The following is a 23,669-nucleotide window of genomic DNA, read 5'->3' as shown; positions in this document are numbered from 1 at the left end:
AACCTAATAAAATATCTTTTTGAAATAGTTGAAGGTACGAAGATGTCCGAAGAATTTTTGAAGAATTTTGTATTATTTTTGACGGTATGTTCGAATTGGTCCATTGGTATATTCACATTATATCGAGATAATTATATTCATAGAGATAATTTATTTTCATTCAAAATAAATAATAATTAGAAGAGGCAATGCCTGGTGAATTAGTGGGTATGGTGGGATATCTCATTTAATTAATTCCACGTAAACTTTTATAGATTTTTCCAAAATGCAGTTAAAATCCATTATGTTTCAATATAATTTGGTCGCATTTTTACTAAGATAAAATGGTTGTTTTCTCATATATATCTCATATATATTCATCATTCATAGCGATTAATTTGGTTTTGTTTTGGCTAGAGCTAGAAAAATCGAAAAACTTGTTCGTGGATTACTGGTACAAGAATATCATTCAAGGCGCAAGACCTCGTCTTCTGGGTCTTGGATAAAAACGCGTAGTTCAGGATATATGGCCAAAACATTTGTTCATCGTGTATTAGAATTTGGAGACACCAAAATTTGGAAAATTATTCCACACAGGCTATACCATGGACATTTAGGTAAAAAATGAGCTATTCGGAAGATCCTGAAAGGCAAACTGGCGTATGACTTTACATGCCATACTCGGGACAGTGACCACGTACATCCTTTTTGTGTAGTTTCTTTAGAAGGTGATACAAAGTGCGATTTTTATGACATTGCTTATTTTAAGAAACCTCACGCGACGTAATGAGTGATGTGTTTACATTATGAGGCATGAGTTTATATTAAATAATATTGATTCTGCAATATTGTCTGTACAATCATTCCGAGAAGCTGTAGTACTTTTCAATAGAATAAACTAGTTTTTAAGTAAAATAAAAGCTTTCTTTCATATTTTTTCCAATATTGAGGATAAAAAACTGAGTCGGCTGTTGGATAGTCTTAAAATATGTTGTATAGCGTTTTGGAACGGCTTAGAACTGTTAGGAAAAAAGAAAGGTGAATTTAATGATTCGGACTAAATATTTCCGAATAATTCAGAATTTTGTAACTAGACCAAAGAAAAATGTAACCAAAAATTTACCCAAATTAAACTATGTATGTATAATGATTCCATATATATTCTGGTCATCCATGTAAGAAATAAATATTAAAAACAACAATTTAATTATAATGTAATTAAGCGTAGACGATAATTAATCATGGTAACAACTATTATTTCGTCAGTACTATATTATAATTGGTGTGATTTATGAGCAAAAATATTCGGCTGTTACATTTTCATTTTTATTAACCATCATATGTTAAAATAAAATAACTAAACTTTGTAAATTAAGATGCTTTGCTGTTAATTTATTTTACGAGACTAAATTACACATTTTGATGTATTAAATTATATTTTTTAATTGCTGCAAACTTAATTAACAAATTATAATGATTAAAACAGAAAATTTTAAGTGCTTAATTATTATGTACTTAAATTCATGATCATTTCTTCCTTTAAATTTCCATATACTGTCTATATATATATATATATATATATATATATAGACATAATAAATAGTAAAATATTTTTCAAAATTTTATACCATTTTGTAAATACTTGGCGATACCGTGCCTAAAAATGATGTTGATTAGCATTTGAAACTGTATGGCAGCCAAGCCATGCTGCAAAGATCTGATTATCAGAAGGCACTTTGTCTGACCAGTGCGCTGGGTGTGTCAGAACTTCTTATTCGAGCTGCTATATTCTTCAAAACTTTCACAACTTATGGGAAATGCGCTACTGCTGAGCTTTTTTGCAATAACCCGTATATATTAACACTTTTATCTATCTTTTTATCTATCTGTCTTTAGCTCGTAAAGCAGTACACTTTGTTGATCTCATCATATGCACAGTAATACTTTCATCAATTACGATCATGAATGTTCCGCTTCGGTTCTCAGATGATTTTTTTAGCTTGGAATTACCTTAGTGGATATGCTTTTCATTGCTAAAGCAACAGAAAACTTCTTTTTAATATCTGGCAAGCAATGAAGCCCCGATATTGAAACGGTTTAGAATGGCATTTTCAGTCAATTATGTCTTTTAGATCTTTCCCATCACTTGAAAACGCCTGGAAACAACGAATTCATCAACTGTTAAGCTGTCTGAAAGTTTTTCGGGAACCCGAGTTGATTTTTAAACCATTGTGTTATGTTGTACTAACATTTTTGATACTTCAGATCATTCTTAAGATCTTGTCATAAGCATCAATACCACCACTATTAAGTCGTTGAAAGTAATCTCTGCCATAAGACACCATACGTTTCTAAAATTGTTTTATGAGCTTCGGAAGAATATCTTCTGAAATCAAGCAATATAAATGATGAATGTTTATAATGCATAACTTATTAATATTAAGTGGAAAACTGTTATTTTATGTAGATAATTGCCAAAACCATTGGATTTAATAGCTGTTTACATTAATACTTTTCAGCAATATATATCGTTCATCAAGATATATGCGATCTGATAAATATAAAGTGCATATTTCCACTTCCATATTAAATAACATTATATAATATTTAGTTATATTAAAAATATGATAATAATTATTCGGTATCGATATTATTATTTAATTAGCATTATTTATTAAATAATTTCTGCCTTTTGCCAAGGATTGATTTCATGAATCATTATGCTTTTCGATCAAAAGTAGATACTAATGCGAGCTAGAGTCTGGAAATCATCCAAGAATTTGTAAGAATCGGTTTTTTTAGGGATGGAAACCTATTTTTTTTCTTGAAGCACCATCAAATTTGTAAAATCTTAGATTGTTATTACAAGTTTTTAGATCAGCTTAATATAAAAATTTGCGAGAAAATATTTGGTTTCCAGAAAATAAGTATTCACGTGATTCGATTTATCGTTAATTCCTTTTGTTTTCTCATATCACACAAAATTGTCAATTCAAGTTATCGAACAAATAACAACATTTTTACAGTCTCTCGAATTACCTCTGCAGGAAAAACAGGATGTTAATTTACTTGTATAACATGATTTACATTTACGCCAATTTTTTCCGTGATTATAAACGTTCGCATATGCGAAAAAATGTTTTTGTATCCTTTATTGTCAATGACAGTTGATATCATGCAATAACAATCCTGATCACAGCCCAGTAGGATGGTATGCAGGAAGTGAAATTGATAGGCCATCGACAAACATGGCTAATTGACAGCGAGGACCTCGGAAGATATTACGCTGGCGCCTCACCCATAATGGTGGTCTATTTTTTCAGTCGATCCGTGGCTAAGTTCACGGCCTCTCATCGAAAACAAACGAAGCGCGGGTGGAAAGGGTATATATGGGACGATTTTTGGTAGACCATCATATTCAGTTCCTACGGTTCATACATACACTATCAAATAACATGTCTTTTAGGCTGGTAAGTGTGTCGTATACAGTGTGCTACTGCTTTGTGCTGATGAGTGTCGATTCTTCTTCTTTTTCCCTATATGGGATAAGTTTAAAGTGATAAGTGTTATGATTATTTTTTTATGTACATTACATATTACAGAAAAAATAGTTTATAAGATTGTTACAAAACGTGACTATTATTGATAAATCTACAGTATTTTACTTCAGTGGTTTCTAGTTTAATGTATTGTCAAAAATGCTCTTAATTTATTATTATTTTTGCCAAATAGACTTTGTTCTGATTATTAAATCTATTCGAATTATTTAAAAATGTTAAGATGTTGGCATCATTTTTTTCATATCTTGGTTTACTTTTCTCAAATATTTATAATAATATATATTTATAACACATATTTATAATAATTTTTTAAAATCTATTTTCGATCTTGATATTGATTCAGTTGTCAGTTCAGGTTTAATTATATTTTTTAGAATGATTTTGTTGATGAACATTTACAATTATGTATTTGGTGTAAGCAACATTTAAATCTTATTAGGCATTAAGAAGATTTAAGGTTGCGTTTATTTAAGTTTCTCTTTAAAGCATTTTAAAATAATTATCGTCAAACATCATTTGGATAATTCACAATTTTAGTTCGTCTTCATATTAGTATTTTTGGTTTTTTTTTGGTTATAGCACGTAAACGTCTGCCAACAGTTAAATCATTAACTGCTAATCTGTTTGAATGTTCTGTGAGAGTTTGAGTTGGATTTTCGTCAAATGAGACTTGAAGTACCTTGTCTTAGGTTATTTTTGGTCCTCTAGTCCATTCTTTGTTATTGATTCTTGGTCATTTCGTGCATAAAGTCGCCATTTTTAAACCTTTAAAATCAAAAGTGGCAATTGGGATGTAGCAGTACAATATTGCCATAGTCGGTTTTGGTTGTTTACATTCATATTTTGAATTATCATCAATTGATATCGTTGATCAAAATACATACAAGCACCTAATATTTACATTCTATTTGGTAATATTTATAACTGTATTGTCATAGCATTTATAAGGAGAATCCTAATTAAATTTAGATCTGGACTTGGAACGAAATAAAGGAAAGCTTTTAAATCAAGAAATTAACACACAGAGAGAGAAAAAGATAGAGACATAGAAAATAAAGGGAAAGGTAGAGAATGATGTAATTGGGATCATCTAATTTTACTACTTATATGACCTCTAGTATATAAAACATAAATATTTTGAATAATATCGATAATACATTTCATTAATACACTTTAAATGAAGCCTGTCGATAGCCAAGAAAGAGTAAATGTCAGCCGCGTACTTTCTATTCTTTCGTTCTTAGCGAGGTAACTTATTCAGCAATCCTAAAGATCAGCGGTATTTGCGGACTACTGATGCAACAACGATAATATTTATTAATGATTGCACAAGAGTGCACTATAGTGGACTCATTCATGCAGTTTATCAACAAACACTGATGATTTATAAAGATAATAGTGATATACATGACGGTTATGAAAGTTTATTTTCCATTTTTGGTGAATTTTCTTATTTATTAGTATTATTAATATGTGAACATAATGTGAACGATTCTCGTCATATTTTTTTGCATAAATTATAAGTTTTTAGTTTCTCTATATATGTGTTAATACCCCGCATGCCGTGTATTCTGTACTTTTATTTATATTTCTTTTCAAATTTTTGTTTAGTTTCATTTAAGTGAAACATTTTCTTCTTATCTTTATTTCTGTTAAGTTAAGCTACTTAGTTTGATCAGTCAATTGCTTCAGAAAACGGTTTGTGAAAAATGATAAACCTCAGTGTCAACTTTAGTCCTACATACATTATTTTTATAACTTCTTGGTTTTTGTAAGATATAGTATCGGTAAACTATATCTTATTCCTTTATTTCTTCCAAGAACAAGCATCTGCAGTTGTAAAAAATCATATTTGTTATTTTGTTACTTCTGTGTGTATGTGGTTTGATTTTACTAATATATATATATTTATATATATATATATATATATATATATATATATATATATTCTACTTCTACCTTAACCTATCTTCTACACATTAACCTTTTACCCTGTTAATATATATCTATTTTTAGATATTTTTTATCTCTTTGCTATCTATTTGTAATTATTAATTTGGTTTTATTTTTATTCATTCTTGTTTGATCTATACGATTATATAGATATTTAACTTATCTTGTATTGCTATACAGATTTATAGTGCCTGTATATTCTGGGCTATAGTGATAAAATATAATTAAAAATTATTGTAATAAAAGGGTTGCGATTATTATAATATTAATAAAAAATGGCAATAGAATATGTTACTTATATTTATAGTAAAATTATAAATTTAATGAATATATTTCAGTATTTAATCTTTATATTCAGTTACTTTGTTTTGTCATGTTATATCTATATGTTTTTCATTGAGTTAATAATCTTTCATTATATATCAGGTACTCTTGAGCTGCTTTGCGGTAGTAGGATTTGCCCAATATCACAACCAACCATCGCAGCCACTTCCTGCACAATATCCCGCTGGAGTCGATCCAAAATCCTGCCCCAATTACCCCGATTGTTCTAATCCACTCGTGGCAGTTCAAACTGCCGATAAAGCCCAGCAATACAATGCCGAACCACAATATCAAACCCAACAATTCCCTGCTCAACCTCAATATCAACAACCTCAATACCAACAACCTCAGTATCAGCAACCGCAACAATATCAGTCCCAATATACCCAGCCTCAACAGTACCAACAGCCTGCTCCCGTAGCTCCCGCACAGTCTCAATATTCGCCAGATGTTCAACAGAGACTGGATAGGGGAGAGTATATTGGAGATGGAGATTATCATGGAGAAGGTTTGCAAGAAGCTTTGGCCCCCGAATTCGGTACTACCTTGTTTTGTTTGTGTAGTACTTTGGGTGTTTATTATATGTTGTCTTTCAGCCCCACAAGAATATTCTGCTGCTCCCGTATCTCAAACGACGTCACCACAATACTACCAACCTCAACCAACTGCTCCCGCATACAGCCCGGCACCTCAAGCTCCTCAACAGTATTCGTTTCAATACAATCCAACCGCTCAAAGTCCGCAGGCTCCACTTTTCAACCCTGTGTCTGCTTCACAGTACCAAGAGCCAGCTCAACTTCAGGACTCTAGAGCTTACAGCCCTGTTTCCAATGTTTTGAATTCGTCGCCATCTGCACCTGCTCAAATTCCTGCTGGAGTCGATCCGAACGCCTGCCCAAACTATCCATTCTGCCACTCTTAATAGCAGTGCCTGATTAGACATGTTGATTAATTATTTATTTTTATATTATATTTATAGCTTTATATTGCCTTTCTGTACAGAACAAAGCATATCTCGGAAATATACGAGTATTGAATAAACTTAATGTTTTACTTTAATTTCAAAAGTTATGAAATTCCATTGCAATTGAAAAGTCAATTATGTTTCCTTGATAATATTTATCTACTAATATACCATCAAAATAAATCGGAAAAAGGTGAGTAGAATTTGTTTCTTGTCGGATTTCTTTGAGAGTTGCTGAGTTATAAATATTGACCAAAGCCATTTTATTTCAAAAAATACTTAAATCCTAACATTATTGACATCGCAATTAAATTACAAGTATATCAGTTACATCAAATCAGCAAAGGTTCTTAAACATTTTTAATCTTTTACATAACAAAATAGAAAATGTTTTAGTAATTACTGTTTCAAATCCTTAATGGATAGAAATCAACAGATTAAAGTTAATGGATTAAAGTCAATTAAAATTATCTGTTATGATTTCCATTTGTCCACAAGGTAAAATATATTACTTTTCAAAATGTTCGTGTTATTACTACTCACTTTTAGTCATTATTCTATGCCATTATTTGTTTGATTAAAGATTGCATGAAATTACTAGATATTATAAGATGCCCTCAACTTCTTCTATAATAAAAAACAAACAATATGAAAAATTTTATTTGATAAAAATTATTTAACCGTAACTAATAATATATTTTATATAATTTTATTGATAACATTTTACATATGCATAGTAAATGCATATATAAAATCTGGGAACTATCGACTGTATATATATATATATATATATATATATATATATATATATATATATATATATATATATTGTTAATGTTAATGTTATTGTTAATGTAATAGGGTATAAATATTAAAATTGTGAATGATAAATTGCAAAATACTTTTGACTGTTTTTATATGCAATAATAGGTGATATTTTTATTATTTTTGTTAAAAAATATTTCACTTCAATAATAAAAAAGCTTTTACTTTACTTTAGAAAGCTCTAGTAGTTATAGTACGATCATTTCTAATTATGTGATTTATTAATTTTTTTTCTATGATTAGTTATATGTTTAATTTTTATTTAGTATTTATTGTTATTGCATATCTTTAGTTTTTAGGTTTTCTTTAAGTTCTATTGTATGTCTATATTTGTTATAGTACACTATTTAAAAATAGCAATTAACATATTAAAATATGATAAAATGTTTGTGTTGTATTATTCCATTCCATAGCAAAATTCTATTCCTTTATACAGATCCACAGAACATTAAAATATAAAAGTTGTTCTACTTCGTTTAAAATATTATTAATTTCATATTAATAGTATTCAATAATTATTTTTTTCTTTTTCTTTTTTAAAGTTATTACGTGAAGTACTACATGTACATTTCTTTCTCGCTTATACTACCTTTGGAAAATATAAGCACATATAAAATTAAGCTTGAGGCAATTAATTTTATATGTGCTTTTATTTTACAACGGTAGTATAAGCGAGACGGAGGACGAGGACTTTAAAAAAGAAATGGAAAAAAGTAGTAATTACTGGTAGTTACTATTTTCAGTCAAATGCACGATTCGACTGTTTTTTTTTCAATTAGTGATGTCAGACGAAGATGTACGAACCCTTTCCTGTATAAATTGCGAGAGAGGAAAGAATGAAGATAATTGCTTGGAGCAGTCTCAGCAAGTTTTTTGACTATCGACTGTTTTCAGTTTTTCGGTTGTTCCCAACGCTATATAGACTTTGGTTTTATATATGGTTTTCGTCAATTTCCTTCTTAAAATAATAGTTTTAAATTTAGTATCTTTCAGCAGAAAAAGCTTAAAATCGCATTTCGCTATTTATTAATTTTGTTGTTTGGTTTGAAAAATTCTGTTACCGCACGGTATTAAATACTTTCAGGAACTTGTTATAATACTGCTCCTATATATTGCAGTTGTCGGTTTTAGTTTCAACCATTTAAAAGTGGTGATTTTAAACTTGCAAATCTAATTGGACGAAAATTCAGATTAAATTGTTAAAAGACCCTCAGACAATTTAGGAATTCTTGAATCAACTATATCCATATACATGATGATTATATAATGGATTATATTTCCCCATCATATTTCATCAGATCATAATTTGATGGACATTCGAGTAATATCATTTTGTTGACTTGTTAACAAATTGTACAGACTGAATAACTCATTGCTTTAACGTGTATTTTTTTATAATTTTTTTATTTTAAAGAAATAAATAGTCTTATTATCGTTCAAAATAATAAATATTACACTTTCAAACTTTCTGTGTTTCTAACAATTTACGTTGCTGTATTCATGTGTTATATTTATAATATTTTTGATTAGCTTTGAAAACCATCCTTCAATTGCTTTTAATAATTGTAATAACACATTCTTCAATCACAATATTTCAGAACAGTTCATAATCCATTGTAGATTTATTCAGTAATTTTCCAACTGAAGACAAAAATTATATTTTTTGCTGAATATATTAATTTTGACTAAATAGGCCTAGATATTTAGATAATTTTTTTATTGTTTACCGAAGACACTACTATTCTGTACGCCTGTATATATCTTTGTAAAATTCCAAATCTCACAGTTTGATTTAAGCTGTTATAATGACTTAAAGTTCAAATATTTCAACAAACTCAACTTAACTAGAATATTATTTACTATAAATATCCGTAAACTCTATATGTAATATTCACTAAATTCTATGTAGAGTATCTAAAAAATAGATTTTTCATGTAAGTGTAACTTGAAAACATAATGTCCTTTTTAGATAATACGCAGAACTTTCTGATCGACCTCGGTACATTCAACCTGCACTAGTTATGCAGTTTATAAAGCGCGTCACCGAAGAGGCCACGCCTTCGCCGTGATTTTCTTTGTTCCCAGATCGATCTGATTCTTCTGCTCGTGTCCAACTAGATGCACAGCCTTGACGCACTGAAACCTTACCCAGTCACACCCCGATATAAAATGCATTTTACCGGAACTCTTATTATTTTCTTTAGCCAAGTATAAAATAATCTTTATTTAAAGGCCATAACCAAAACTCTGGTCTTCAGATCTACTTTTAGTGATATCCTATTTTATGCTATTTACGCATATTCGGATATATATAACATCTTAGATAACTTAAAAGTAATATAAATTAATATATAAATATAATAAATATAATAAATTATGAATTAGATGATTTTGAATGAGGCATTATTGGAATCGTAAAAAATTGTATATATGAAGTTAAAAATTTTTCAGCTTAATATATTTTGCTATATTAATGAATACTATTTTCAACAAATACCATAACATCTCTAATACAACTTTTTTAGCTTGAGAAAATTGAGAGATATTGCTTTTAGAAGCACAAGGTAATTCTGAATGATTAAATAATTTTTCCAGAATGATTTAAAAAATTTAGATTGTTTTTAATTTGCCATAAATGGTAAAAATATAGTGGAACAAATTGAGAATGTAAATGTAGAAAATGAATGAAATGAAGACAGAGAACTAAGAGTTCAAACTGAAGTACTACTTGTGTCAGTTGATGGTACCACTCATGGCCTGGTCGAGACTACTTTATTTTTTCAAAGAAGCTAAAAAAGGGGGTTAATTATTGATTGCCTAATAAGATGTTTTTTCAGCATGGTATCCGTATACTAGTTAATATAGAATATTACTCTGGAGAAACTTTATTGTATTAGTTTTTGAGAGTTGAACTTCATTGTTACAAAAATATCTTTAAACCTATTTGTGATATCTCTGAAAGGTCCCTCTTTACAGTTGTAATTTGGATATTCTAGGCTGAAATATTTCAGATCAGATTATTTTAGAGAGTTGTTCAAAGTTCCGAATAAAAGTGTTACAGAAGATCCACATAATACATGGATAAAATTTACACAGTCTTCAAGTGTAGTACAAGTGTAGATTTAAGTACACAATCAAATAATGTTAAGTCATAAGTACTGATTATGAAATTTTTAAGTGCATCTATAGAGATTTCTGTTGTTTCTAAATATCATTTATTTAGTATTCAAGTTTTCAAAAGAAAATATAATCATGGAACAATTATGTTTGTATGATATAATATATTTTTAGTACAACAATAGCTTTATTGTAAATTCACAATTTATAGTTAATTTATATGCTTGAGAGATACTGACACTATAGATTAGGAACCAAAATCCGAACTTTTAATATTATTTTTAGCGATTATATAGTATAATTATTACTCTTATTAAATATCATTGTTATATTTTCTTCAATATTATATTTTAGTTTCTCAATTTTGTATTATATATATAAAAGTATTATTATATGGTATAAAAATATATAGAAGAACACTGTACAAAAATAGATAAAATAGAAATATCGACATCAGACGTATCACAGAAGGAACAGGCATTCTACAATGCGTAGATGAACGAAAAGTCGGAACGGGAGAGTCTCAAAATCGCATTAAACAATATGCAAAAATAAATAAATGCCCTCCAGCAACAACTAAATAAACAAAGCTCTGAGGGCAAGGACAAAACAACTATAAACCACCAAGCCAACAAAAGCAGTCCAATTGTTATATACAAAACAGATGAAGGAGAATTGCAGAAAGAAGTAGGCTGGATAACGCTTAAAAGTAAAAAAAGAAAAGTAAATAATTCCCTAGGATCTTCACCACAGCAAATAAAAATAAAACAAAATAATGAACAAAATAAAGAAATTAGAATGCCCAGGCCACTCCCAATTATCGTATGTAATGTTACTCACTTGCTTTACGAAACACTGAGGTCTAACTATAGAATATTCAAAGCAACGGTACTAAACAATGGACAAATAAAACTCAACGTCGAATGTCGTACAACATTCAAAAAATAATAGATTGTTTAGAGTTGCTGAAACTGCAATGGCACTCTTATGAAGACAAACAAACCAGAGACAGACAGAAAAACTCCTGTTGAAAAGAATAAAACCGATCATAGAGAGAAAAAACCTAATACCCACACACTAGTTTGGGTTTATTAACAAGCACTCAACAATTGACCAGGTCCACAGAATAACAGATGTTATTGAAAAAGCCTACGAAAATAAAAAGTATGTTCAACTATATTTTTAGATAGTATTTAGAGGTAGTATAAGCCTTCGATAAGGTTTGGCATGAAGGCCTTGTTCATAAACTACAGAAAATGCTACCAAAACAACACACCGAACTATTAAAATCATACATTACAACCAGAATGTTTAGAGTCAAACAAGAAGAAGCTTGCTCTATAATAAAAGAAGCTAAAGCAGGTGTACCACAAGGAAGTGTACTGGGACCAATGCTTTATCTACTCTACACTTGTGATATACCACAAATGGAAAATATTACGATGGCTACATTTGCTGATGATACTGCGATTATAGCTGTCGGAGACAATAGTGAAGAAGCCTCACGAAAATTACAACAGGCAATTGACAATATCTCTAATAGGATACAAGCTTGGAAAATAAGAATTAATGAAAGTAAATCTCTACATGTGCAGTTCACCTATAAACAGACCGTACAAGCACCAATAACATTAAATAATACTATCATTCCATATAGCAACAACGCTAAATATCTTGGAATGAATCTCGATGCAAAACTTCGCTGGAAGGAACATACATAAGAAAAGAAAAGAACTGGAATTGAAATATAGGAAAATGTACTGGCTAATTGGAAGAAAATCACAATTATCAGTGCATAATAAATTGCTATTATATAAGCAAATACTAAAACCTATATGGACATACGGAGTTCAATTATGGGGATGTTCTGCAAAGAGTAACATAAATCAAATACAAATTTTTCAGAACAAAGTCCTGAGAAGTATTGTGGGTGCATCCTAATACTATAGAATTGATTAACTACATCTAGACCTTCAGCTACCCACAGTCAGTCAAGAAATCAAGCGAATTGCATGAGAGCATGAGGAAAGACTCCATTCTCATACGAATATTGAAATATTACAACTAGTGGATATCACCAGAACAGGACACAAACTCAAAAGAATCAAACCATCTGATCTTGTGTAGTGTTGGGTAGTGAGGTACATATATTAAAAAACTCATTAGTGACATTTACAAACATTATTTCACCAGAGACTGAGTTAGGGCCGACGGGTCCTCCTAGTTATATACATAGATTTAACTTATCATAAAGACAAATTGTAGGTTAGACGGAAACGACCAGTAACAATATATTAATTAAATAATAATAAAATTGCCTGTAAGAATCTATTATATTTCGGCGGATGCCGATTGTAGTTTTGTTAACAGTAAATACCGACACGAACGCTGTAAGTCAAGCTGTAGTGTCAGTATCAGATTATTTCACCAACAGTAGTGAATGTGTTAATGTTTTTCTAGATTTTGCTTTGTTGTATGATAAAGTAAGACGAAGCCGTAATAAATTAAGTGTATTAAATCAAAGTCTAAGTGTAAAATAAATTTTATCAAATTGTAATGAAGTGAATATCTCGATGTTAATTATAGAGTTCATACTAAATTATCAGTGCATATTTAAAGCTGTCGGTACTCTCGGTAAAAATGTAACGATCACTCAAGTAATATTGTTCGGTGAAAGTAATAATGGGTAGGGTGAGGTGTCTTCCTATTAAAACATTTTATTGGTTCTCACAGATATGCAATAATATGTAGTAACATTTTGCTTTCAATATGACTAAACTATTAACTAGAAATTGTGTTTAGTATTGCCAGATAGGCATTGATTCTGCTTTGTTTAACTTAGTTTCGTCGTTTTTGAAACTGTATTTATACAGCTAGCGAAATTATTTCGTTTTGTTGTAACGAGTGTCATCTGCTAAATTATTGTACTGTCATTATTGTACCATCGCTTTGTGATGAATCATGCTACTTATACTGCGGCAATCTAGTCTCTATTAATATAGTACCTATTTGTGAGGTGTGAGGAATTTGGAGAGAAATTATCGTTTTAGCCGGTATTGATGACTGAAATGGCCCACTTGATCGAATGATTAGGCTTCGACAAATATTATTATATTAATAATAAAATTTACTTATAATATATAGGTAATATCGATAAATTCATACTAGAATGAATTATTTGAGAACTAATATAATTGATGACATGGTTAAAAATGGTGTCGAGACCAATTATATAATTGTTGAAATATAAGCTATCGATTTTATATAAGGAATACACCATAATAAAAGGAATGCCTAATTTATCGTCGGAATATATCGTCATTACAACTTATTAATAGAAAACAATAGATATCAATGTTTTATACATTTTGTTGCTCTAGAAAATGTTTAGGTTTGAAGAAATTATTACGGCTTTTTCTTTTAGTTTGGGAGAAATTTACTTACTATCTATCTTCATATAGCCATTATTTATAATACTTCTTTTGCGTATTGACGTATTCCATTGTTGAGTGAGAATAATTTAACACGGTAGCTGATTAATACTCTCTTTTAAAGATAAATAGCAAACGAGAAGTTAATGCAATAATAGACTGTTGCTGACGTTGTATTTATTAGGATAGTTAAAAAATATACTACTTAGACTTTAGACAGAAAAGGTTAAAAATATTATAACGAAATTTATATATTAATTTAATTTATTTATATTTATATGTATAATTTATATATGAAATATGAAAACACTGCTGTCAAAAGTGTATGTATTAGAGGTACACGACCTTGTTTCTTTGACAAAGTCATAGTAGCCTGAACGATAACTGTCTTGCGATATAACACCTCTCCCCTAATAAACGACCAAGGGATTTATGTGGTTGTTGTCCCGTTAGGATATTTTAGAATATTGCCTGTACCTTTGTCCTCCAGTTTTCCTTTAACAATCTTCTCAATAGCGCCGTTTCTATCCGAATTTTCATGGTATACCCCATAAGTTGCTTCAATCCGCCTTTGGTAGCCGCACACCTTGAACTGCAATCTTCTGTTCAATTTCTAGTAGACTATGTTAGCCCACAACAACTTTAGCTCAGCTTTGGTAGCTTTAAACCCTGAACTATAATGCGGGGATTCATGGACTAAGGGTATTATTTTTCAAACTTGAATGCTCTCTAATTGGAAAAAATAATGGCTAGGAGCCTTTGGGAACCTTCAATACACCTTTTATAATCTTACCAACCAAGTGATAAGTCAAAGAAGCCAAAGTCAACGTTCTTTCTTCGCCTGTTATTGTATATGACAACTCGCCTGTACATGTCAACTCGCATGAGATTCCCCAGGTTGAAAGGAATCTACAAAAAGTTACTGATTTTGGGCTGACAACGTCATATGCCCGTGTCTTTTAAAAAATGGCGTTCATAAGAACATTGTTGTCAATAGACATGTTGTCCCAGCAGAGCGACACTATGTGCCGTAGAAAGGATGATGAACATTAACCACAACTATTCGAATCTATGCTTGAGGGTTAGTGAAAATTGGAGCTTTCGTTTTTCCAATTTCACCAAACAGCCTTAGGATTGCATTACTGTACTCAACTCGTTGTTCAGTATCTCTCGGTGGTAAATTTTGTACTAATTGAATTTTGTAACATTTTCAAATCAGTTTTCAATATTCGCCTTAAACTGCATGCAGATGTGTAACTGTGACCCACGTCTCCGAATTGATGCTTCTGGAGACTCTGCAGCACTATCGCGTACCAGACCCAAATTTTCAGCGTTACGAGACGTTTGTTGTCTTGCAGAACGAGGCCTGTCTGCTGTCGTACCGTACTTTCGAAAATTCGCATGTAAACGACAAATTGTGGTTTTGTGAGGCATTGGACGATTAGGATATTTTTGACGTAATTTCCGTTGAGTGACAATAATGGGACGATTAGTTTCAATAAATATTGTCACTATTTCTGCTCGTTTTTGTGGCGTATAATTATCAACAATAAAATTTGGAAGTCTACACAACACAATGGTTAAAGTAAAACTGAGCTAGATGTCATCTAATCAAGATGGCGCGCAATCAAAATAGTAGCGGGACTTTTGCCGCACCTGTTCTTTATTCAGACATTATAATATATCTTATAATATGTATTAATCACTATTTTTTCCATAATTTTCTGCAGCTTTTTCTAATACGGGGTTGAAAAGACAAAGTTGGACAGTGATCCAAAAATCTATCATGCCCTAGAGTCTTAAAACTGTGTATCAACAACAACAACTGTATGACATAACGTTTGTTACTCTTAATAAAGAAGAATTAATAAAGAAGTTCATTCGTTTGTAGTAATTCACATCCTGATGTACATAACAGTATTTTATGGTCATGAATATTTTTTTTCGATGATTTCATCAAAATTTATGACCTTTTACACCTAAAATTGTACGACTAGATCTATTTTTCAGTGCCAATTTGCCCCAGCAAACTTTTAATTTATATGTCCGTGAAGCAATGAACCCGCGATATTGAAAATATTTGAAATGTTATTTTTAGTCAATTCATGTGGTAACCATTTCCCCTCTTTGTGAATCTTTGCCATAACATGTAAACTGTCTGTTAAGTTGTATGAAAATTATTTGAATGGTTGAGCTAGATTTCGTCCAGCAAATCTTCGAATTTGTTTGATCTCCATTACGTTCTCTGGTATTGACATTAAAATCACCACTTTTAATTCACTGAAACTGAAACAGACAATTGAGTATGCCTCAGCAGTATCGTCACAAATTTATAGAATTTTTTGATGGACTTTGTCAACAGATTTCTTCAGATCATTTCACGTATCAACATGAATAACTTCTATAGTCCACATTTTTACCAATAATCAAAATACATGCAATCACTTAATAAAGAAACCTGTAATTATATTTTAGTAAGTAATTATTTTCTTTAACAGTGCTTCAGTTAAAATTTTGGAAGTACTGATTTTAAATTAAATACAAGAATAAACGGCAAAGTTTATTGAGGAATAATTAAAGGAACGATAATTAAGGAATGTAAGGACACGAAGAGGCGTTTTTGGTATGTGATGTACAGAAAAATAATTTTAACAGAATTCAATTCATAACAAATAAACACAATAATTATAAAATAACATACATCTCACAGATAAAACCTATAAATTTTGATAGAAGATCTCAATTAAAGTAGTTATACGCTTAGAACCTTTTGTGCAACAGCAATATTAATTTATGTTTTGTGACCTCAACATTATTTGTATAAAGAATATGTAAACGTTTTTTGTCATATCAACATATATTTCCTTAAAAATATTTAAAAGTGTATTACCAGGGTATATAAATTAAAAAAGCAGCAAACTATTTTTGTTGGTATTTTATTCGTAGAAAATAGAAAAAGAATTCGGAGAGAAAGAAAGAGGGATTGTTTATGTATATTACATAGTATAAGCAGACTATTATTTACAACACTTGCTATCGATTGAAAGTGAGGGTTCAACAGTTACGTTAAACTTTCTCTCTAGTGACAGAATGGGTAGTTGGGACACGAACCTGGGTCTACTCCCGCTGGGATACCACCGGCAGGTCGTACACCAGCTGGTGGACCTGGGTTCCATGATTGGGCGGGTTGGTTGTCTGAAAAATCAAATATAGACGTTAGTTAAATATGCCAAGATAGTTTTCGTGGTAAGCCTACTGTTGTTCCAGTTTCTCCATCCGCCAGAATTTTCGTATCCTGGTGCTAAAGCTTCGGCCAAACCTTCTCCGTGATAATCGCCATCTCCGGTATATTCTCCCCTATCCAGGGCATTTTGGTTATTAGGGCTCCATTGTGGAACAGGTTGAGGATTATAATTGTTGTTGTTCCACTGGTTCTGGGGACCTTGAGTCCATGCAGGTTGTGGGTTACCGTTCCATTGTTGTTGACCTCCCCAGTTATTGGCGGCGGGGGCGTTAGGGCTTGCGGCAACGGCAGGGTTCGCGCAGTTGGGAAAATTGGGACAAGCCTGAGGTGAAACACCAGCGGGGTAAAGAGAGGCTGGCAGTCCTCCTGCTAGAGGCCCATTGTAGACGGCATTAGCCGATGCCAAGAATAGGGTCAGTGATACCTGAAATATCACAATGATATAAATATGTTGTTACTGTGATAATTTGATCTGCTGTATATATTAACTACAATTCCTCAATGATACTTCGGCTTTCAGATATGGGGAGATGTAATTAACGATGTAGATTAACATATGGAGTGTTTAAAATTACCTTCATGACCTTCTTTAAATTGATAAAAAAATGTTGGTGGTTAATCAGGAATATATACAATAACATAAATAATTCACAATAAATAATATAAGATTTAGTAAATCATTTGAAAAATGAATTGACCATTTAATTCAAATACGAAAAGTAGTTACTACAAAAATATTTTTATTTATTTAGGAGCGGTTATCGAGACAAATAAATATGAAAATAATATTTAATTCATATTTAAATTTAAATAAAAAATGTTTAAAATAAAATATGTGTGTTTAATAATGTGTAATTATCAATTCTATTTTCCAAAAGTGATATTTCTGTAGATATGTATTCTGGTTATGTCTTATTAATATCAGATATGGAGTGTTTAGCAAGAACAGTTGTGATTGAAGCAAATATTTTATACTGAGATGTTAAAAGGTCTATTATTTCTATTTCTATTTATTTTGTATACATTGTATTAATGATAAAATGAAAATATTTAAAAACAACAAATTAGTTTTAATATGAAATGAAATTATTTATGGACTAATTAAATTGGAGACAAATTATTTATAGTCAAAATTAATAGGTTTACAATTAATGCAATTATGGATGAGTTTTGTGACTTATAATAATTGTTAAATAAAATTTATTTTGTCTGTATCCAATTGAGCAACGATTACTAATTACGAAACACTGGATCAATTCACTGTGACACCAAATAGAGCACAATAAAGCGACACTAGACTCCAGCCACACACTAAAATACTCGCGAATCAAACGACAAAGACAAATATTGTTGAATTAGGTGGTTGAGGCACTTACCAGCTTCGACAGCATATTAGACGAGTTAATCGACTTCGGCAAGTGTAACAACGAGCACAAATGACATATTTATATTGATACCACACCCTATACAGGGGAAATAGCTTAGAAATGGTGGAACATTCTTGTTCCCACGTGAGTTTGCAGATTTGATAAGAACGGCTGTACTAGGAAAGGGGACAGGAGGAGGAAACGGGTCGTTTTTGTCTACGCGGTCGTATGTTAATGCTCCTAATCAGTATGTATATGTGGATGCTAATTAGCTAATATACGAAACAACTCTGCCAATATTTAATATGATATTTATAACATTATTTATTACTTTAGTTACAATTCATTGGCTGTTGATCAATTGATAGATGATACTATTTAGTTAAAATTTGTTTTCGATGCTGTAAATATATTATATATTTATGGAATGAAAACTTGAAAATATATATAACAATATACAGGTACTATTTAATAAATACTATGCTCCAAAAAAGTATATCTTTCTCAAGTACAAGTATAGCTTAATTTAACTGCGTAAAATTACTGAGAGTCTGGACAACTTTGGATGCAAAATTTAATTGAACCTATTGTAACTCAGGTACTTAAGTATATGTCAAGCAAAACTACGTTAAAGAATTAAGTAAAACAGATTATTTCATTAACAGCAAACATTTTACTAGATTTAACTACATCAAAAACTACTAAATAATTAATAAAGACTATGTGGATCCGATGGATGTTATGTTATGTTAAAATGCATTTGGCTCTTCTATTGCTAAGATAATATTCAATAAATTTAACTATAAATTTAGCTGAAACTATGAAACAATGATGAACATATAATATTGTGATCGAAAATTCAAAGTCGGATTTTAATTGCCACATGTGCCTCACTAATATTTACTATTATTTAACCAACGTGCGTTTTTCGAGCAAAAAGGTTCTTGCTTTAATAACAGGCCAATTGAAAAGTCCTCGGCCTACCATTAGTAATACACTGTTTTTTTGGCAAAATAAGTTCAAGGGTAATACACTGGTTATAATTCCCTTCAAGGGTAATACACTGGTTATAGCGACCCTCTAACTTCTCGATGCCATTTTTGTAGTACGATTTGCCCTTTGCTTTAAAATAGGCCTCAGTTTCGGCGAGCATCTGTTCATTCGACGAAAATTTCTTACCAGCGAGCATTCTTTTGAGATCTGAGAACACGAAATAGTCGCTGGGGGCCAGATCTGGAGAATACGGTGGATGAGGAAGCAATTCGAAGCCTAATCCATGTATGTTTGACACGGTGCATTATTTTGGTCAAGCAGCACTTTCTTTTTCTTCAAATGCGGCCGTTTTTCGGAGATTTCGTCCTCCAAAAGTGTAATAGTTGCTGTTCATGGACCTTCCTTTTTCAAGGTAGTCAATGAAAATTATTCCATGCGCATCCTAAAATACAGATGCTATAACCTTGTCAGCCGACTGTTGCATTTTCCTACGCTTTGGAGCGGGTTCATCGTGTGCAGTCCACTCGGATGTGTGTCGATTGGACTTCGGAGTGAAATGATGGAACCATGTTTCATACATTGTCACATATCGACGCAAAAACTCGGGTTTAGTACGCTTGATCATCTTCAAACACTGCTCCGAATTATCAACTCGTCGTTGATTTTGGTCAAAAGTGAGCTCGCGCGGCACCCACTTTGCACGGAGCTTCCTAATACCCAAATATTCGTGAATAATATGATGTACGCGTTCAGTTGATATCTTTAGACTGTCTGCTATTTCATTCAATTTCAATTTACGGTCATTCAAAATTTTTTGTGACTGTTTTAAATGTTTTCGTCGGTAACAACCTCTTTTGGATCACCTCTGCGTTCACCGTCTTCGGTGCTCATTTCACCACGTCTAAACTTAGCATACTTGATGGTTGATTTTCCTGGGGCAGTGTTCAGAAACTCGGCATCAAGCCAAGATTTTGCTTCAACTGTATTTTTCCCTTCAAAAAGCAATATTTTATCAAAACGCGAAATTTATTTTTATTCTTCACAATAACCAAAGTTGCTTCACTCAAAATGCAACAATTCGCAAACTAATGATCCGACAGCTGTCAAATTTACACACGCATCTTGTGAGTGTTAGGGCTAACTAAAACATGTGGATTTAATTCTAGTAGCGCCATCTATGTGCCAGACCGGGGACTTTTCAATTGAATTGTTAATTCAGATATGCTTTAAGCAAGTGTTTTTCCTTCATACATATTTTTTAAAAAAAGGCGGACTACGTCAAGCAAATCAGGGATTTGGTACTCAAAATGCATCTTGTGACAATTAGACCTTAATAACATTATAAATTTATCATTTTTAGATTAATGATCTAGAACTTGTACCCTGAAATGTGTTTTGTCGTTAGGTAGTAAAAATCTCAAATTATTTGATACAGAAATTCCACTTAATGTCTGCCATTATTAAGGAGATTATATTTAAAGATATGTATAGGATCTGGAAACTATCGTCCAATTAAGCTAGAAGTGAGATCATATCGAAGAAGTCACGTCAAAGAAAGTCCAAGGCAATATAATTTATGACTAGGTATACCAATAAAAAAATTAAAGGATTCATTCACTCAATGACTTCGTTCTTACCAATATTAGTCTAAAATACCTATATGAAAAAATATATTAGCGTTAATTTTAGTAATATAAATAAAATAGATGCAATTTTTAATTTTTAATAAAATTGTGGTTTTAGAGACATTAAATTGTTAAGAAACAGCTAGTAGGTTGTTAGATCTACAAGGAATCAATTGGGAGCTCATGAGATCGGTCTCTGTTAGCTTTTCTTCTTGTAAAATATTAGAATGCGCTAAAAAATCTCGAATGAGTTCACTCAATTTTGTTGGCTCTATCTCTTCTGTTGATAAAATTTTTCAACAAAATCAGTTTTATAGGCTTGTAGAGTTTCTACACTATCTTCGTTTTTGTAAATTTGATGTGGAACAAGCACTCGGAAACTGCCTAAATGTAGAATAAATCGAACAGTGGATGGAAGATATTTCGCGTATTTCACTATTCTTTTGTTTTCATTGTCAATCTTGCTTAGACGGAGACCATTTAACAGTAAACAGATTATTGCATGCATTCTGATAATTTATTACTTTAAAATGGCATTTGAAAAAAAAACCAATAGAATATGTATTAATCAAAATATTTTTCATATCTGTCTATAACTTTTTGCTATCTTTTTGGCAGCTTGGCGATACCGTGGCGAACGAACTATGGTGATTGGTGGCGATACAATCATCCATTTATTATCACATTTTATATCACAGAAATTTTGAATCTGCATATTAGCTAAGACATGCTGCATCGATCCGAATAAGTGATAATAAAAAGGCGTTATAATTGGTGAGTAGGCTGAGTGCGGCAAAGCTTCGAGTTCATTCGAGGTGCAACAATATATGCTTCAAAACTCTTGCAATGAGCGGTCAAACGATGCAAAAAGATACATTCAAACAACAAAAATAATAAATATCTAAAATGCAATTCTATGATTAGTATCTGCATACATGGAATAACTTAATAATATTAAATGAAAAATTGTTATATTATTTAGAGAAATGTCAAGATAATGGAATTTAAAAGTTAGATTAGCTTCTTCATATTAACATATTTCCAAGAAATATCGTTGATCAAATTACAACAAAATCAAGCTCTCAGCTATTTTTGTAATATATCTGAACTTGAGTTTCAACACATATGCGGAGTTACTATAATTATACCATTGCTTACTTTGGATTGAATAGGAAATGTTCTCACAAATACATTTTTCAGAAACTCAGCAAGCAACTGTGTAAAAATATAAATAAAAAGCAATGTCTAACCATAACACTGGTCATAAAACCGATTGGTTTCTTAATGAACGAGCTGGTAAGAACTTTACAATATCCATTAAATGATATATGATTGGTGGATATTATTGATTATTGATTAGTGTCATTTTAGACAACAATAAAGTGCATCACATTGGAAAAAAGCTGTTTAAGAAACTTTACAGAGAAAAGAGTAATATTTTAAAGTTTCTACAAACAGTTTTTTCGGTTAGTCCGTGCTATAAGTATTATCCATCGATAACCGCTACTTATTCCCATATTTCAGCCAATTTACGGGTTACATCATTATATCTCGTTACATCTAAAAACGATTTATTTTTTTAGGTTATCCATGAATCGACCAATTTTTGGTAACTTCATAAAAAGTGACGCGGTGCTCAGACAGGTTACGACTCATATGTTTGGAGAATATGTCTGTCAAGGTCAATACGGCGGATAGGTAGTACTTCCCATTTTAATATTTCGAAGCATGTTTTCATCGATTTTGTAACATGTGGTTAAGCGTTATTATGTTGAAGAATAACATTGTTAAGTTCTTCGCGCAGTGCTCGGCTCAGTCGCATCTACTGTAGTTGATAGTGATACCTATTGATGGTTTCATTAGGTTTTAGCAGCTCATAACATGCCACACCCAGCTAATCCTACCAAATACGGAACATTAGTGTGGAGTCATGTGTATTGTATGTTGATGCATAACCAGCTGGTCCACTTTTTATTTTCAACATACGCTTTGTGTGCTTGGTGGTAACATTATTACCTTTAAAACGTCGAAACTAGTATTTACATGTCGAAATAGATGGAATAATATATTTGGAACATGGTTACAATAAGCTTTATACAACATTAGGTGATCTTCAGCTGCCTTTTTCTTTAAATAAGTAGTAAGTAAAAAGTAAACCCTCCAGCAAATGCGCTTTACTCGGTACAAATGGAGACATTTTGAATGCACTGATAAAATATGTTGTTCACACTTTGTCGAAGTGACACATACTAGCAAGGGAAATCTGTCAGTGAGGGTTCATGAGGTT

At 31.2% G+C, this 23,669-nt stretch overlaps 2 protein-coding genes across 2 annotated transcripts; one reads left to right on the top strand and one right to left on the bottom strand.

Annotated features, from left to right (window-relative positions):
• The first annotated feature begins 3,399 nt into the window (after positions 1-3,399).
• On the top strand, positions 3,400-6,845 carry LOC143194805 (uncharacterized). The gene is made up of 3 exons (XM_076401523.1): positions 3,400-3,449; positions 5,919-6,354; positions 6,413-6,845. The coding sequence occupies exons 1-3, from the start codon at positions 3,435-3,437 to the stop codon at positions 6,736-6,738; spliced, it is 777 nt and encodes a 258-aa protein (XP_076257638.1). The 5' UTR covers positions 3,400-3,434; the 3' UTR covers positions 6,739-6,845.
• A 10,228-nt stretch (positions 6,846-17,073) lies between these two features.
• Positions 17,074-18,928, bottom strand: LOC143196703 (uncharacterized). The gene is made up of 3 exons (XM_076404589.1): positions 18,774-18,928; positions 17,410-17,821; positions 17,074-17,348 (listed from the first exon to the last, which is right to left on the bottom strand). Exons 1-3 carry the CDS (start codon positions 18,786-18,788, stop codon positions 17,233-17,235), a joined length of 543 nt encoding a protein of 180 aa, XP_076260704.1. The 5' UTR covers positions 18,789-18,928; the 3' UTR covers positions 17,074-17,232.
• Between the last annotated feature and the right edge of the window lie 4,741 nt (positions 18,929-23,669).

The sequence above is a fragment of the Rhynchophorus ferrugineus genome, unplaced genomic scaffold, assembly GCF_030347505.1.
Source record: "Rhynchophorus ferrugineus isolate W39M unplaced genomic scaffold, kcgeb_rfMv2 rfM4, whole genome shotgun sequence".
Taxonomy (NCBI): Eukaryota; Metazoa; Arthropoda; class Insecta; order Coleoptera; family Curculionidae; genus Rhynchophorus; species Rhynchophorus ferrugineus.
The sequence above is the reverse complement of the archived record's forward strand: the minus strand, read 5'-3'. Positions and strand labels throughout refer to the sequence as shown.